This window comes from Nipponia nippon, unplaced genomic scaffold (genome assembly GCF_047370975.1).
Source record: "Nipponia nippon isolate SJK-2023a ecotype South Korea unplaced genomic scaffold, ASM4737097v1 scaffold_10, whole genome shotgun sequence".
Taxonomy (NCBI): Eukaryota; Metazoa; Chordata; class Aves; order Pelecaniformes; family Threskiornithidae; genus Nipponia; species Nipponia nippon.
In genome coordinates this window covers 564,678-581,640 of record NW_028262291.1, presented here as the reverse complement: position 1 = coordinate 581,640, position 16,963 = coordinate 564,678, and the positions used below count along the sequence as shown (strand labels likewise).

Here is a 16,963-nt window from a genome sequence, read left to right as displayed (position 1 = left end):
CGTGGATCAATATCGGTTCATGGCTGGATTACACTAGGACGTGCGTAAGGGTTCTTCGTTTGACACTACAAATGGACGTCTGATGTAAAAAACCAGCCCTTGCCGTGGCTGGCCGAGTACGGTCTCCTGTGCTTTCCCTTCTCCCGGTGCCGGGGGGAAGGACGGAGCAGCACAGCCGGGGTCGGCGGGGCAGGGCAGTCAGGGTCTCAGCTGCTCTTTCCCTGGCGGGGTGTCCCCCGCTGTACCAGGCAAGGCGACTCTCCAGTCCGTCCTCCTTTCAGTGTTGGGTGGTGAGAAGTTTTGTTTGCATTTGAGGGCAGAAGGAAAGTGGGTGTTCATTAGTGCTTTTGCTCTGCTCCTGCTCTGGGTGAATATTCGAGCATATTGTTCTGTTTGTCAGCTGGGTTTCACTGTTGTTTTCAAAGATACTTGGAAGCTTTTGGGCCCAGATGCCAGGGCAAAAAAGGACAAACAGAAATTGGCAAAACCAATTCTGACGTATACATATAAATGTATATGTATTTGGCACGGACTACAGAGGTGAATTTCTAAATCTCTGCGAAGAAACATCACTTTACCTGCCTCCCTCAACCACAATTAAAGCGTGTGTGGTTTGTTTTAAAAACAGGTTGCTTGCTCTTCTGTGCTTCCCTGCTAAGCTGTGCACCTTCTCCTTTGTTTAGGTGCTTCCTCTGACGGCCCGCTGAAGCTGCTTCCTGAAAACCACTTTGATCTGGTGGTGATAGATGAGTGTGCTCAGGCCCTGGAAGCCAGCTGCTGGATACCTCTGCTGAAGGCTCCCAAGTGCATCCTGGCCGGGGATCACAAGCAGCTTCCCCCCACCATCATCTCTCACAAGTAAGGAGCGGTTCGCGGTCCCGGGTCCTCCTCTGATCTGTGCAGCCAAACGCTTCTGAATGCCTCGAGTGTCAAGAGATTTCATTAATGTGGGTTATTTATTGGTATCCCCCGTGAGCTGGGTTTGGTCACACTGCCAGAATTACGTCAGACCTGTTTTACTGATAGCCACCGCTTAAAGTTTAATGCGGCTCCATCTGAGCAGGCTTTCTTATCGCACGAAGACGCGTCAGTTGGTTGTTTTACCTGCTGCTGAGCGAGCCCCATAATAGCAAAGCGTGTGTAGTCAGCGTGGCGCTGGAGAGTTGCCTTTTGTGCTGAAGAGTGCCTGCGGGGCAACTGCTCCAGGGCTTGCAAGGGTTTTGAGTTTGCAGACAGGGAGCAATCTGACGGGCAGCCTTCGGCCCCGCTCTGGAGATGCTGGGAATTCTCAAAGGTGTGTGCACCTTGCCTGTGAGGCTCTCATCCGTGCGGGAGCAGAGACGCGGCCTGCAGGATTGATTGAGTTTTGTAGGAACAACCTTAGGTGGGTTACCGTGGTAGAGCTGCTAAAGCAAACCTCAGGAACAGAAGGTGATTCTGTACCGAATCCTGGCCGTTCGCAGTGGGAATACCTGCTCACACGGTGACAGGGAGCTGTCTGCCTGTGAAACACTGCCGTGCCCATTGTGTAGCTGTTCTTTAAGCTGCATCCGGGGCCCAGTGCAGCAGCTAGAGTCCCAGTCTTCTCCGAGGTTGCCTTTTGTCCTTGTCCACATTCACTCAGGAGTTGTGTGCCCGCAACAGAGAGGGTCCTCTGCAGAAAAAGCAGGGCAGACAGGGAGGGTGAGTGCAACGAGGCAGGAAGAACGAGCAGAAACTCATGGCAAACTGCGTTTCGGGGAGATCTGTTGCACTGGGAACGTCAGAGGTAGCTCTGCAGCATCATGGAAGCAGCTCTGCTCAGAAAGCCTTTGTAGCGGCGTGGGGCCCTTCCACTCGCTGCCGTGGCCTCTGCGCAAGATGAACGGCGTGAAATCAGGGGGTCCTGTCCTGGCTGGTGCTGCTGCGGGACTGCCGCTTGCGTTCAGTGTGCTTGTCTGCATCCTCCCCTCGGCCACCTGAAACGTGCCCCGGCTCCAAAGGGTTCGATGCCTCGAGCTTGCGTTGTTTGCTTTGGTTTTTCTCTTTAGTGAGAAGGAGTACTTACGCTAGGTGCTACTATTGGACTACTCAAAATTGTGTATATTTTGATAGCTGTTTTTCCCGAGAGACATGTCATCGGCAGAGATATTTTTTCAATTCCGCTTGCTTAGCAGCACTGTGTTTGAATTCTTCGTTTTCTCTGTTATGCAAAGTAATTTTCAGAGTGGTTAGAAAAGTTGTTCAAAAACAGTTTAAAACAATCACATCAGCCATTCCAACTAGTAAAGTGGTAAGCAAACAGAAGGTGAACAAAACAGAGACACAAATCCTGTTTTCACTGACCAGTATTTATATACAAGCTCTAAAATGTTTGTTTTTAAATCCTGTTTTCACTGACCAGTATTTATGTACAAGCTCTAAAACGTTTGGTTTTAAATCCTGTTTTCACTGACCAGTATTTATATACAAACTCTAAAATGTTTGTTTTTAAGAAAGATAATCTGTTTTTCTACATGAGGTTTCCTTGCACCTGGCAAGAAGCGTGGCCTGGTTTACCTCCTCTTTGCTGACTGCAGGCTTTGTAGAGTGAACTCAGGCTCGTACTCAGTTTAATCCAAGTCTTCTCTTCCCTTTATTAAATTCTGCTTCTGTGGTTCCACATTTATTTACCGTATTAACGTGGGAGTTGGCCCACCGAGATGCTGCATTATCATACACACCACAGTGGTTCTAAAAGCTCACAATACCTACAACATGCATATTAAGAACAATTAGTTTGTGGAGAAGATCTGTGGCTAGTGTAAATTGCCTGTGCTTCGAGGGGGATGCTCCAAATAGTACTGGGGAGCCTTCGAGTTGTTTAAAATGTAAATGTGTGCATGTTCATCTAGCTCTAGATCTGCAATTACTGAACCGTTGTTGTGCAGAAGCAGAGAAATAGGGCTGGCTTCATAAACTTTCTCTCCTGCTTCCACAAAGTAATGAGCAAGATACGTATCTCTAATCGCACTTGAATTTTGAACAGGGGAAATGAAATCCAAGGGCGGCAGCGGCTCATAGCAGGTGGCTAAGAGATGGTGCAAATAACGTTAAGGCGCTGTATCATCTCCTCATTTTACCATCAGCGGAGGCAGAAATGCCTGTTGTTTTGCAGATCTTGGCAGGTGATAAGCACACTCCTCCGCTGTCTGGCGGAGGTATCTAGGCTGCTGAATTGCACAAAGCCTGTCCAGAACCCCCTACCCTTCTTGTCTCGCTGTTTATTTACTGTGGTTTTCCCCATCTATAAACTGGGAATAAATAATTTACCTCCATGCGGAAGCTGAATGGCTAGCCAAGGCTGGGGAGCTGGAGAGAGGCTGTAATCCGTGCTGGGCCGACAGATGTTGTTAGCCTAGGGCGGGAGGAAGCAGTCACGGGCTAGTTGGGGGCTAGAGCCTCCTTGCTTTCGTTAGTAGGGAATTGCTTTAATCTGGAGTCAGATAATAACACTGTTCCCAGTAGAGAAGAACTCCTGTCCTGATGTGCAAGGTACTTTTTGGAGTAAGTATCTGGTTACTAGCAAGAAGAAATTCACGGTTTGGTCCTTCTAATTTAAGGTTTATCATTCTTTTCTTTAAGTGATGCGTAAGGCTCATCTTCTCCACCAGAGAAATTGTAAGACAGCTGCATAATGCCCCAGTCTTCGTGCTGTCCTCGGCCAGCAGGATTCATCTCGACTGCCATTCTGAGCAGTGGCACTGGTTTGAGATTTTCGCTCCTCTCTCTGCTTGTGCCAACAGTGGGTGAATGGGTCTAACGCTCAGCTCATGTCAGTTTTCGCCCCTCTTTGAAATGAAGCAGATTTTCTTCAGGAGAGCTCCAAAAACATCATACCTGGCTGATGCCAGGAGCCTTGGCTGGTGCTGCATCATGGAGTCCACAGCAAAAAGCTCCTTACTGGTAGGACCCATCTGCTGCAGGTCTCCTGGATCTCCTCCTCGTCCTGCTTGAGGAGTTGTGCTTTTCTCTCCCTCAGTTTTGAGTTCATTTGACTTTGTGGTGGAAAGCTGCCACTAGTCTGCATCTCTCCTGTGGTCACAGGTGACTGTAAGGTCCTCTTTCTCCATGAGAAACACCGGTTTGCTCCTTAGATCCTATGGGTATGACTTGGACCAAGCTTTTTGTCCTTGCTGTTCCCATTGATTTCTTTAAAAAGAGCTTGACAGTTTTGTTGTGCATTTTGCATGTTTTCTTTCCATGTTTTTAAAACCTCAGCTGCACAAAGAACTCGTCTTTGTAAAATTAAGAGAGTGTGGGTAGCATTCAGATCTTCTGGCTCTTCAGCCTTGGCAGGGTGACCAACTGTGCAGGGAAGTCAGTTGTCAGGTCCGCTCCCGTCTCTTGGGGGGTAATCGCTTTTGGACGAGAAACCTTAGGGATGTTTAAACACTGTGTCACTCTGCCCTTCCTGAAGTTCAAGAGATTTAAAATAAAATAGAGCAGAGAGAATGTGTGTCTGAATCAACAGTGTTAACAGATTTATATCTCGGCCTGGCTTACCAGTAAATTATGATCCAAAAAACTTGCTACATTAAACAAAATTATTGCTCAAGGCATCAGCAGGTCCGCGACCCAGGTGCTGGTCAGACAAGACACCAGTCACCAGAGCTCAGCCTTGCAGACAGCTGCCCTCTGGAAGATAAAGTGCAAAAAGCCAAGCTGACTTCAGCTTGCTTGGAAGAATTATGGGCTGTGCTCCCAAACGCTGCGGCTCTCCAGGCAAGTCTCTGTTCTAGCCCAAAAGGCAAAGCTGCTGCGATGCTGCTGCCTGTGCCAGCCCGTCTTCTCCCAGTGCCCCAGGTAACTCTTGAAACCTATTAGCTAACGTGAAGCAAATCCATCAAAGTGTGAAAGTCTGGGAGATCTTCAACTCTGTAAAAATAGATAACAAAGCCGAGCCCTGAGTTTGTTCCTGCACTCAGGGGAAAGCCATCGTGTGAACTCGGCCAGAGCAGTGGCTACAAGAGAAGCCACACAGGAGGGAACCAGGGAGAACCCAGCTTTCTGTGTTTGTTGTTGGAGTATGTCAGTTTAGCCCTGGGAGACTCCAGCTGATGTCCTGCTGTGTTAGGCATGGTGTGTATAGTGAGAGATGGTCCCTGTTATGATCTGAATAAACAGCGTGAAGAGGGAAGAAGGATTACTCTCCCCATTTCATCCCACGTCTTACAGGAAACCTGTGGTGGCTTCTAGGACTGAGCAAGGTGTCTTGAACGCCAGCCTGGGGTTTGTCTGCAAGTCCATCTGTCCTGTCTTTCCCCTCACTTCTAAAGGCTGACATCTTGTTAAGTAAAATTATTCAAAACTGGGTATTTTCAAGCTTTGCCCATTGCTCAGGTGGCTGACAGTTGGAAGACTGAGAATGCAGGAAAACAAGTGGAAAATAAAGCTTTTTGAGCTCTGTATGGCTTTACCTTTCATCTCAGAGGGAGCCCTTGGTAGCAGCCCCGCAGGTATTAATCGCAGATGGGTGCACTGGTGGGTGTGAACTGTACGGACAGAAATTGGAGTGGGTGTTCATCAGGCAGGCACTGCTCTGGGCCCTTCCCCTCTAGTCCCAGCCTCTGTTTGGGACCAGCAAAGTTTCCCCCCTCCTCTTTCCAGATGACCAGCATGTCCCTCAACGCTGCTGGCTCTGCGGCGCAGAGGGCTCTCCGACAGACCCTTTGGATCTGCAGAGGGTTTAAATAGCGCCATGCAGAGTATTTGTCCTGTCGAAAATACCTGGGATGACATGTGTTATCCTGGTAGGAAGCAAAACTGCCTCATGCCGAACAAAAAGAGTTTCTTTCTGTCAAGCTCTGTTGTTGTCTAGTGAAACCCCCAGCCAGCCTGTGACGGAGAAGACGTGCGGTGAGGTCCAGCTGGAGCGGCTGACAGTTTGGCTCAATAACCTCCTAATTAAATGCAAAAGCTAACAAATTTTGATCAATTAGAACAACTTATTTTGAGAAATCCAATTACTTTTCAGATAAACGCCTTTAAAAATTATTAGCTCTTTTCCTTGCAGATCTGAGCTCTGGCCTTGTTTTTAATTGCTGCCCAAGTAAAAGCATTTGCTGTATTGAACGAGGCACATGGCGCAGCTTTCCTCTTGCCAGCCCCCTCGCCCTGCGCGAGGCAAATAAAGCAGACGCTGGAGAGCACCGCTTTGCGCTTTTCGCAGTCCCTGCAGGCTGTGAGATGCAACACAAAGGCAGATTCCTTCTACCTCCATCTTGTTAGGTGTTTCCAGAGATCTAATTAAGGCACCGAATCACCTGCCATCTCCTCTTCGGTTAATGGAAAACGATAAGCTGTTTCCAGGGATGATTCATGCAGAGGACTCAGACCCTTCCGCCTACCTTCCCCTTCTCCTCCATTGATGACAGCAGACCCGAAGTGGGTGGACTTCTATTTTCGGGGCCTCAGTGAAGGGTCTAAAGTTAGCCGGGATGAATCTGGGCTGACAGAAGGATCGTCTGTTACTACAGTACGTGAAGTCAGTCCCGCTTAAGCGGGAAGCCTGCGTTAAACAGGAATGCTTTGTAGGAGCCATACTGCAAGTGCCGTCAGACAGCGAGGCTTCCACGCGGCTTGTGCTCAGCCAGGGAGCCGGGCCCTCTCTGGTGTAACCACCTTCTTGTTACCTGCTTTTTCCTCCATCGATTCAGCGCTAATCAGTTATTATCATCAGGTTTTTTTCCACTTGAGGCTAAGGGGGTTCTGGTGGCGGGTCTGAAGGGTGCTCCTCTTTCTTGCTTTTTGACACACCTGGAGTTATCTCAGGGCGCAGAGGGTGTCCCCACACATACCTGTTACAGTTCATTCACCTACGTCTCGTCCGTGCTGGCTGTGTTCCTTCTGAAAGGCCTCCCAGCGATGGCAGATGCCAGTCCCCTGCTGTTCCCCTCTCGGCACCCTGCTCCAAAGCTCACGGACATCAGCTTCAAGCCTCCTGCTGGGTTTTGGCCCGGTCCCAGGGGGCATCTCAACGCCAGGACCCTTTCTGCCATCCAACAGGAACATTTGCTTTTCCTTGTTTTCATTTCAGTCCTCATTCCATCCTTTTCTGACATCCTAATTAATTTGTCTTCACATCAGGGCTTTGATTTGTTAATTTGTTTTTACACTCTTCAGATATCTGCAGATACTTGTCAGACCTCTTTCTCTCAACTAGTTCCTTAGACAAGCATGGGGATATGTTGCCATCTTGTTTGTTAGCAGTCAGTCCGGATGTCTCCGCCATTCCAAATCCACGTGCTGGTCCTCCGTGCTCCGTAGTTTGCTGATTTGCATGTCAGGTCCAAATGGATTTGCTTTCGCTTTGTCACTGAAGAGCAAGTGCCAGGCCTTGGTTTCCTTTGGTAACCTCCACAGCTGGAGGAACAAGCTACCGTCCTCCATCATATTTGCAAGGATTAAAAAAAATCCACAATATCCAGAGAAAGGGGGAGTTCTGCACAGCCTCACTTACTACTACTACATCTATTTGTGAGACCTCTTAAACCTACCCCAGGATAGAAAAGGCCAGAGCACAAAGCAGAGGACAGCTAATACTTTGCATGTCCACAACAGCCTCAGTGTTGACATCCAAGAGCACAACGCAGAGCTCTTGAGGTGGGAAAACACAGTGGCATCCTTCTCCAGACTTGCTGTCCGAATTCGGTGGCATACAGCAGAGATCAGAGTCGCACCAGCGTCTCTCCTGGGGAGGAGACCAGCTATCCAGAGGATGAATAAGAAGAGATAACGTGACTGAGGGCACAGCTCCATCCCTCCGTGGGAAACGCTTCCCTTTGTTCCCCCTGGTAACGATGATTCTTGACATCTACGCGGCAGGCTGACTCCTCACACCCAGCCCGTAAAGGATATTTCACACCGTGGTGGGCAAAAAAGCCTTTGAAATATTTGGTTCCACTTGGCTACCGCTATCCCCGTTAACATGTAGCATTTCTTCCCAGAGCTGGAGGAGGAAGCCTTACCTGTGAAGAGCGGCAGGGCCTCATCCTCCCTCGCCAGGATCTATCCTGGTACCCCCGCTCCCTCCCCGGGAAGGCGCGCTGGAGCAAAGTACGGCCTTTTCCTGCGTGTGAAGTGAGGTGAAACCAGGTTAGCAGCAAATACCGGCTGCTGTGGCTTGCTTCAGTGATTTTAGCTTTCCTAGCATTACTTTAGGTACTTTAAAGTAGATACTCCTGAGCATCGGGTGTGTGATTCTGTCTGTCCAACCTCCTATCCCAATTTAATTTCTCTAAAGCAATTGATACTTAAAATGCTTTTGCTCAGTGCTCTTCTGATTTTGTTGGCAAAGAAATCAACCATTGCAGGAATTAACTGAGCGGTAAAATAATAGGAAATTTATTAACAGGTGAAATATTCACAATAATATCCTCATTATTAATTCAACATATAACCTTATGTAGATCCCTGCGGTGGAAACTGTGCTGTTAGCGTATAGAAGAGCACTATTTCTAAGGCTTGCTGTGAGGTTTAATGCCTCCCCCACGCTTTGCTGTATATCATTACAAGAAACACTTTGGAATATTTGTTGTTAAAAACCACCAGGGTTTTCCTGCCAGTTCTGCATGAAAATCAGTTTCAGGCTCGCTCTTAGATTTGTGAGAATTTGTGAGCTGAGGGAGGGGAGTAAAGGCCAAAAGCAAACGGAGGTACCTTTGGTCGGTAAGGCTGGTAAGCTTGCTGCATCCCCTTAGGACTTCGAGAGCACCTTATTTTGGTATCCCTCCCTTCTCACTTGAGTCGCCTGACGTGGCTTACACAGCAGCAAAGACCAGGAACAGCGTCGTCATCATCAGGGCACGGTCCCGCGGGGTCTGAGCGGAGCCGGGGCTGGTAGTGGGGTTCAGCAACAGCTCCAGCAAGCTCCAAACCAGGTCTGGGGTCCCATCAGGAGGCAGGCTAGAAACAAAGCCACGACACGGGTCCAGGATCCATCTAGAAGATACAGCTAAGGACAGGATCAAAGTGACCTGCAACCCAGATCCAAGGTCCATGGATCTCTCCATCCAGGAGGCAGAGCTGGGACGTGACTCAGGCAGGGACTGAAGGGCCAGTGCTGAGCTTAAATGGGGCCCGTGGGCAGAGGGCGTGGGTCCCAGGTGAGGCTGGTCAGGGCACTTAAAGCCTCCTGTGCCCTCTTGGCCCTGAGAGCCAGGTCACCTCCGGGCAGCTCAGCGTGTCACCTGCTGTCTCGTTAGCCTGTCAGGAGGAGACGGCTGGAGGGAGGAACCAGAAGCACTTTTATCTTAGCGATAGCGGTCACTGTCACTGGAACGAGCTCCCCAGCCCCACGTCCTGCTCTTTCCCCTCACCCCACCTCATCCCCTTCCCCTCCCGAAAACCCAGCCCTCCTCTGGCAGACTGCTGTTCACCCGCGCCTTCCTTTGCTCCCCTGCTCTCAGCTGGGGGCCTAAGGATCTCCGTAAGTACACGCCAGTAGCAGCACTGGGGCTGGGCAGCTGTAAAGGCGTCATGGTCAACTTCAGCGTGGTTCATGGTCAGCAGCAAAATGCGCAGCACAGCTGGAAAACTCTCTTGTGTAAAGCACAATCTCCTTATTGCAAGCCTGCCAACCCTCCTCCTGGCTGCTGAGCCTGTAGGTGACGTTCAATACTTGTTAACATTACAACAGCCTTTGAAAAAGCAGCGCTGTCTCCGAAGCCCTGCAGTTGCATCCATGCACAGTTTATGACCCCTTTTTTTCCCCTGTGTGCTGCATTCTGTGATTTAGCAAGAAGGAGGGCTAATGAGACTCAACTTCTCGGAAAGATCTACCCTCAGTTTTCCCTTCTGCAGTTTTAATGAATTTGCAGTCTCTTGTTATATTTACCAAGCGCCCCGTTGTTAACATGACAGGGCTGGCCAGTACAGCAAACAAGACGCTTGCTGTGGTGCCATGTAGTAATGCAATGCTTCCCACGGCAGTAATTGGATGCATGCTGTGCCCCTTAGCCTTGATGGAAATACTGTTCTCTATCATCATTTCGTCCTCTTTGTTCTCGTTCATTGTGTTCTGGTAGCAAGCAGAACCCCTCACCATGAACCGCGGTCTTGTACAAGGCGCTGGATGTGCAGTATGAAAAAAGTCTTTATGCTCTGAATTGCTCAAAATGCAAAATCAAAGTACAGCAATTCTTGTCCTTCTTCCTCAGACAGTACCATTAGGTGATGCTGCTAACAAACCCTTTCTGTACGGCGAAGAGAAAGCAATTAGGCTCCTGAAAGGCTTATTTCATTAGGAGCTTTATTAATTTGTGTCACAGATATAAGTACGGGGCCTTTGCCAGAAGTGATGGAGTGTTGGTTTTCTTAATGGGTAATAAAGCCATAAGCGCTGAAATGCATTAGCGCGTTAGTCTGGGGTGAGCGGCCAAGGAGTAATGAGAACGCTTGAGCCACAAGCGTCTCGATAAAACATTAGCAAGGTCTGGCTGTGTTGACACCAAGCGTTTCAAGATTTGGGGTCGAGCTCTGATCCCAATTCATTAGATGATTCTGGTACCGTTGCTGAGCTCGCAGTAACGTGAGCGTAATGTTACACTGACAGAGGCAGTATCCAGAGCTCGTTATGAGCAGTGTGACTAAGGATGTTGATGGTATGAGTTTACAGGTCAAGAGGTTTTTGTTCTGGAGCTGTTTCCCCAAGCAGAGATCTTGGGCATCCTCGCTCATCTTGTTCCAACCACACTGAGCAGATCTGGGTGTGAGGCGCGACTGCTGCAGGCAGGGATAGCCGATACCGCTTGCGTTACGGTGGCAACGCCCCTAGGTATTTCCCTACGGGGAGAGGGAAGCAGGCATCTCTCCGCCCTGGCGTGTTCAAGCTGATGGGATCTCCGTGCAAGGCAGAAGGCTCTCCCTGAAGGTCTTCACCCTCTTGGGGAGCCTATGCTGAAAGGTAACGCTTGGGACCCAGCAGCCTTCTCCTGCTCGCTTTCCACTGTTGGTTCCCAAGTGAAACAGAGCAGGAAGGCCTGGGAGATAACGCCATCCCAGTGGAGCCGCAGGAGGGTGCTGAGCAGGGTCCCGAGTGGCATTGCAGGTTCTGCGATGGCATTGCGACTTAACCCCGTTAGCACTGAGCAGCGCTGCGTTCGGTTCCAGCTGCAGCACTGCTGGGGCTGCAGCTGTAGTGAGATGCTGATTCTTCAGTCCAAAGAGGGTTACCTCTGTACCTTAGCTCATCACTGCAGCTCAGACAGCTAGACTCCACTTCTGACTTGCTTCTCCCATGCAGGGCTGCTGCCAAGGGCCTTTCACTCAGCTTGATGGAGCGTCTCATCGAGACGTACGGGGAGAAGATTGTGAAGATGCTGACGGTGCAGTACCGAATGCACCAGGCCATCATGCAGTGGGCTTCCTGGGAGATGTACAGCGGCCGGCTCACCGCTCACCCATCAGTAGCCCAGCATTTGCTCAAGTAAGTGACTCGCTCTTCACTGGTACATCAGCAGAGACATCTTTTTCATCCCAGCGCATGCAGGGTTTGTCCCTTCCCTGTGATGGGTTTCCCATTCCTCCTGGCCCTGCGACAGCATTTCTGTGTCATCCTTTATTTCATCAAGGAAACATTAGTCAGGGAGGGGGCGTCCTTTTTTCTATGTAACAAGAAGTCATGCAGAGTTATCATCTTCCGTGTCCTCCTTTGGTACGATAAGCAAGAAAATAAAATCCCCTCGCACGTGGTGAGAATATATGAAGGCGTGAGCTGCAGCGGGCATACCCCAGGCAGTGTCCCTCTATCTCAAGCTCCCGCTGAGGGTAGGACCAGACACCAGTCTTGTCTTGTGTTTCCACATGTCCAGGTGATTATGAGGGCCAGCGTGTGCCCCATCTTCGGTCCCAACATCGACATCAGAAAGATCAGAAAGCAAGATTCCCTTTCCAGCTTGGATAGTTTTCCTGCCAGGACTGCACCTGAGGCAGGTCCGATGGCATCGGATCCATTCCTTGTCTGCCGTGGTTTCCCTTTTCTTTGCTAATTTAAAGGAAGTGACTGGCATTTCATTTCCATTGCACCCTGGGACAGACAGTTGTTTGCCAACACACGCTGTGACTGTCAATAATTGCTGCTTTTTAAAATTGCAGTCAGTGCGGTTCTGGGAGGCGGATGGGAAAACATTCATTCTCTCTGTTGGACTTGCAGAAGCAAGAAATATCACAGTGCTTGTCTGCATGATGCTTTCGTATTTTTAGCAATACTTTTTTTAAATGCAAATATTTAGGCATCGGAAAAACTGATATTCCCCTAGAATCTCTCCATTTCATAGCAGATCCAGTTTTGGACAGAGATAGCTGGAGAGGCCATTTTATCATACTTGTTTCAAAATAATCTTGCTTGTGAACAGTGCGAACAATACTGCCTGGGTGGGAAGAGCAAGCTTTGTGTTCAGGACAGCCCCGGCACCCTCATCTACATCCGCCGCAGCCAGCACGGGGATTTCTGCTTGTGTCAGCATGCTCTGCATTAAGGCTTCAGGGCTATCGAGGCTTCAGCTCAACTTACGCCAGTGAAGCTATGCTGACTTCTCTCTTGGTTTATATACACATTTGGGTATACGTATGTAATTTTAGGGGTGAGTGTGGTGGGTTCTATAGGTAAGAGTAGGCAAGGCCGGTTCGTTATTGCCAGGAGGAGCTCCGCTGAGATGGACGGGACTCATCAGCAATGTTTTAGCCATACGGATCTAATTCCAGGATCGGTGCTGTACAAAACCCTCTTCTCAATTGTTCTTGTTCCTTGCCATGCCTTTTTTTCCATTTAACTTTGCATATTAAAAATAGCAACTAGTGAAGAACCCCAGGCAAAATGGTTTGAAGCTATTAAAATAGGAAACCAATTGAAAAGTTGAAGTTAGGCGACTTTGTTATTCTGATGAGCTGGTTTATTTTTATAGCCAATGAAGGAGTGAATGTTTTTCTTTCCAGTCCACAGTGCAGCTTAGTCTCCTGCTCAGGGCTTTTTCCTACAGACGCTGGTTTCTAAACTCATAATCAAAGCTGCCAGTCCCCAGCCCTGCTGACACATCGCCTGACTACAGCAATCCTCAGCTCAGGCACTGGACCCTGTAAAGTTTCTGTGCTTCTGTAGAAGACCGGGTAACGCAGGGGCTTGATATTGGACCGTGATCTCCTCGTGTCTGGGATGCTAGTACAAATTCCTTCGTGATATTTGTGAGCATCTCATGTCTTTTGTTGGCTTAGGCCAAATGATTTGCTTAATCCCTTGCCTGAGCAAGAAATAAGTAAGTTTTATGCTCTGATAGTTCGAGGAAAAGCTCTCCTCTACGCAGAAGCAGCCTAGGGAAGCGGAAGGCTGGCGAGTGCCCACAGGAGCTACCTGCTCATACTGGAAAGCCGCCAAAGCCCGGGCTGCAGCTGCAATTGCAGCAACAGCATCTGACAAACACCGGGTCTGTAGCTTTTTGTTCCCTCCTTCCTAAGGGCTGGTGGGTGATGGGCGAGGAGCCTGAAGAGTCCCCGTGCACAGTGCAAGGAGGGGGATCTCCGTCGCTGCTGAAAGCGTTTTGAGGTCTTCCTTTGAAGAAAGATCTGACTGGGGTGATCCAGACCATAGCCCCCGCCACACCTCTGGCACTGGCAGAGCCAGCCCACATGGCTGTATTCTAGCCGTGAATTTACAATGGCCTCCGTGCCGTTTTGAGAGGTGAAGCTTCAAGAAGCATGTCCCAGTCTTGAGATGTGCGGCTGGGAGGAGGTCCAGGCACAAACACCTTCTGCTGCAAATTGTGGCAGGGAGTTTTTGGTCCAACGGAACTTGTAAAGCCTGATACCCGTGGGCGTTCATTCAGAGCAACTCTCCAGGGTATAATCCCAATGTCTGATAGTAAGGCTGCACTCCCACCGCAACCTTTCCCTGAGCAGCACTGTTGATGCAAGTCTCATCTCCTTTACCTGAGGCACAGAGACTGGTCTTCGGAAGAAGCGCAGTTCTGCTCCGAACAACTTCATGTTTCCTTACCAACTTTTGCTCTGACATGGGAGGCGCTTGGGAACTCTCGGTCTGTGATCTGTTAGAGATTTCTGCAGCACCATCTTTTCTCAAGAAAAGGAAACTTTGCAGGGGCAGAGTATTTCCAAGGGAGCAAAACCTTCTTCCCAAATTTCCCTTCCTTCTGAAACGGGTGACGAAGCACATCAGAAACCCCCGCACATCTCCAGAATTAAGTCAGGGAGCCTGCAAGCAGTATTTTTCACATTCAAAATTTGTGACTCAGTCTGTGAGAAGATGGTTTGCAAATCACCAGCCGTTCCTGCTGTCAGTTTTTATCCAAGTACAGTATCAGGTGTCCCTTCCCTTAGCACTTTTTTTGGGCTAACACCACCTCGCTGATGGGGAATATGGGGGAACCCCCCCCAGTAGTGTGAGACCTGGAAGATGCTCAGAAGCCAGAATGCCCCTGGGTTGCGACGTGCAACACACCCAGCTGGGATCACCTCCTCCCAGACAAAGCACAGGGTGCCTGGGTGCTGCAGGGATAACCTGGTTTGTCATCACAGACCAAGAATCTCTCCAGGAACGAAAATCCATCTGTGCAGCTTGGGCTGGTTTGCAGCAGGTGGGAGACGTGCCTTTCCCCTTCATCCTGAAGGGATAGCAAAGCACCGGACAGCTTTTCTGCAAGGCAACAGCCCGTTCTGCTGCAATCTCCCTGCCTTAGAAGAGCATGAATTCTTCTGTCTCCTGAAAAATTTATGTAGATAATTACCCCTCTAAAGCGACATTCCCGGGGTCAAGATTTTTCCTGGCACTGAGAGATGCTGCAAGGGCTTTCACAGTGGCCACTGGAAGTAGGCAAAGAATCAGGATTGTCTGCATGGAGAACTTGCCTTTTGCTCAAAGGCTTTTGTCTGCACAGATGTGGACAGTGGCAGGACAGTAAGCGGGGCAGGTCTAAAGGAGATGGGAAGCCTGTTAGGTTTGACGTTACAAAGGGAGGGAGATAAACCTGTCGTACCCTCCACAGGGGAGGAAACGCTCTAACGGGGAACTGGAGGTGGCCCTGCTCTGGAGGGGATCATGGAAAGTAAAGCTGGTTGCTAGTCCCTGCAGTCCTTGAAATGAGGAAGGTACCTTGTGTCTCCGTTTGAACCCAGTCGCTGGGCTGAGGCAGTCAGTCCCCAAAGCCAGGGGAAGAGCTCTTCCTCTGGGCTCTGCTTCGCCCTAGGGCTGGGGAAGGTGCATCCGGGGCTCTTCTGCTCCCTGTCACAGCTGCACCGACGGCCGTACCTTCCCAGCCGTGCATTACAACAGCAATAGCTTCAGACAGGAGAAAAAGGAGTTTCAGTCGGAGAGGAGACTTTTGTTGTCAATGGAGTGAGTAATGTCCAGAGTCCATGGGAAGCGAGGGCCGTCGGTGGCATACAAATGCAGAGGAACAGACGCGCAGTGCCGGGAGTCCTGGGAAGGAGAGGCTGCAGCTGGGGGCTTGCCTTGAACTGGAAACTGCCTTCGCCCTCGCTTCCCTGCCTGTCATTTGGAGGTAATCCTCCTTTTGGGTGGCTTGCCATCTGCCTTGTTTATCTGCAGACTCTCCGGAGTCCCAGCTCTCCATGATTTGTACATGATGTGCAGTAACACGTTGTTGTTTCAGCGCTCTCCTGCCGTCTCCAGGCTTTCCGTTCCTGCCCTCCATCGCCTGTCCTCTTCCTAGGCTGCGAATTCAGCTAGCAACTTCCTTGGGTATTAAAATATGGTTTATTCATATTTTTTTTGAATGCAGCAGCTTTAGATGTAGGAATGATGTGAAAACCCAATTCCTCTGTGGTTCCTTGTGCTGTGCTTTCTTCTCTTGCCCGACAGCACTGCTGTCAAATCTCTGGTAATACTTCAGGCACTCCTTCTCTCTTCTCAACACCCTAAAAAGCAGAAAGCAGCTGCCACATCTCCCTAGGTCTGCGTATCTTTCCTGTTTGAGACTGTTTAAGCGAGACACTAACACCCACACACTGTACCCTTGCCTTGCAATAACTGGCTGGTGAGAAAGCTCTCAGCACTGCTGGCTGGCCCCCGTGAGACTCTCCGGGGCCCTCAGCTCATTGTTTGCGTTTTGGGAGAGCATTTAAATGGCACTCCCATGGTGCGCAGCAATAATGGCTTTTCAGCTATGGCTTTCTGGCGTTGTCAAACTCCCCTGGGCCCCTCGGGACTGGCTGTGCCGTTGGTTCTGGCTGCCGTCCTGGCACTGCACCCAGGAAGCCTGGAGCTGAGAGCCGGAGGACCTTCCCAGAGCTAAAGGGCCCTGCTTAGTTATTGCTGTACGTGACATGCTCTTCAGCAGCATCACTGCAGGTGCAAAGGGATCCCAAGCTTGGTGGAGCAGAAAGGGGCAACCTCAGTTCTCAGTTTCTGGCATTCTTCACCACCTCCAGAGCCAATCTTGCTGCGTTTTCACCCCACAGGACACCGCTGTTGGTCTGTAGCCTTGTCCCTCGGAAGCAATATCCAGCTGTTTTCCCTCTGTCCTTGCAGCATTGTTGGGAGGAGTAAGCAGCAACACAGCTGATCATCCCTTTGGCGTAACTTCAGCCTTGTTAACTGACCGTTTCCCAAATACCTTGTGCAGGGACCTGCCGGGCGTCACCTCTACAGAAGAGACCACAATTCCCTTATTGCTTATAGACACTGCTGGCTGTGGCCTGTTTGAGCTGGAAGTGGAGGATGAACAGTCTAAGGGGAATCCAGGTACCGTCATTCAGAAAATTTTGTTGGCCAGAATTGAGAGCCAAAAAGACTTGTCTAAGATAACTCGGGGATTTTGAGCAGGGGATTAAATGCACGTCTCCCAGAATTTGGGAGGCAGCCTTTTGGAGCAGCATACTGCAGATTCTGGATTTTTAAACCTGTGTTTTGCTGCAAAATGGAGGGTAAAGCCAGTCCAGCCAATAAACTAGTGAAATAGTTCACATTTGTATT

At 49.7% G+C, this 16,963-nt stretch overlaps 1 protein-coding gene across 2 annotated transcripts in view; it reads left to right on the top strand.

Moving 5' to 3' along the window:
- IGHMBP2 (immunoglobulin mu DNA binding protein 2) overlaps positions 1-16,963 on the top strand; it is a 44,559-nt gene that overhangs the window by 19,648 nt on the left and 7,948 nt on the right. For both annotated transcript variants that reach the window (XM_087739447.1, XM_087739455.1), the window contains exons 8-10: positions 684-858; positions 11,264-11,446; positions 16,614-16,732. In XM_087739447.1, the coding sequence (XP_087595573.1) occupies positions 684-858; positions 11,264-11,446; positions 16,614-16,732 (477 nt within the window). The remainder of the gene's footprint in view (positions 1-683; positions 859-11,263; positions 11,447-16,613; positions 16,733-16,963) is intronic.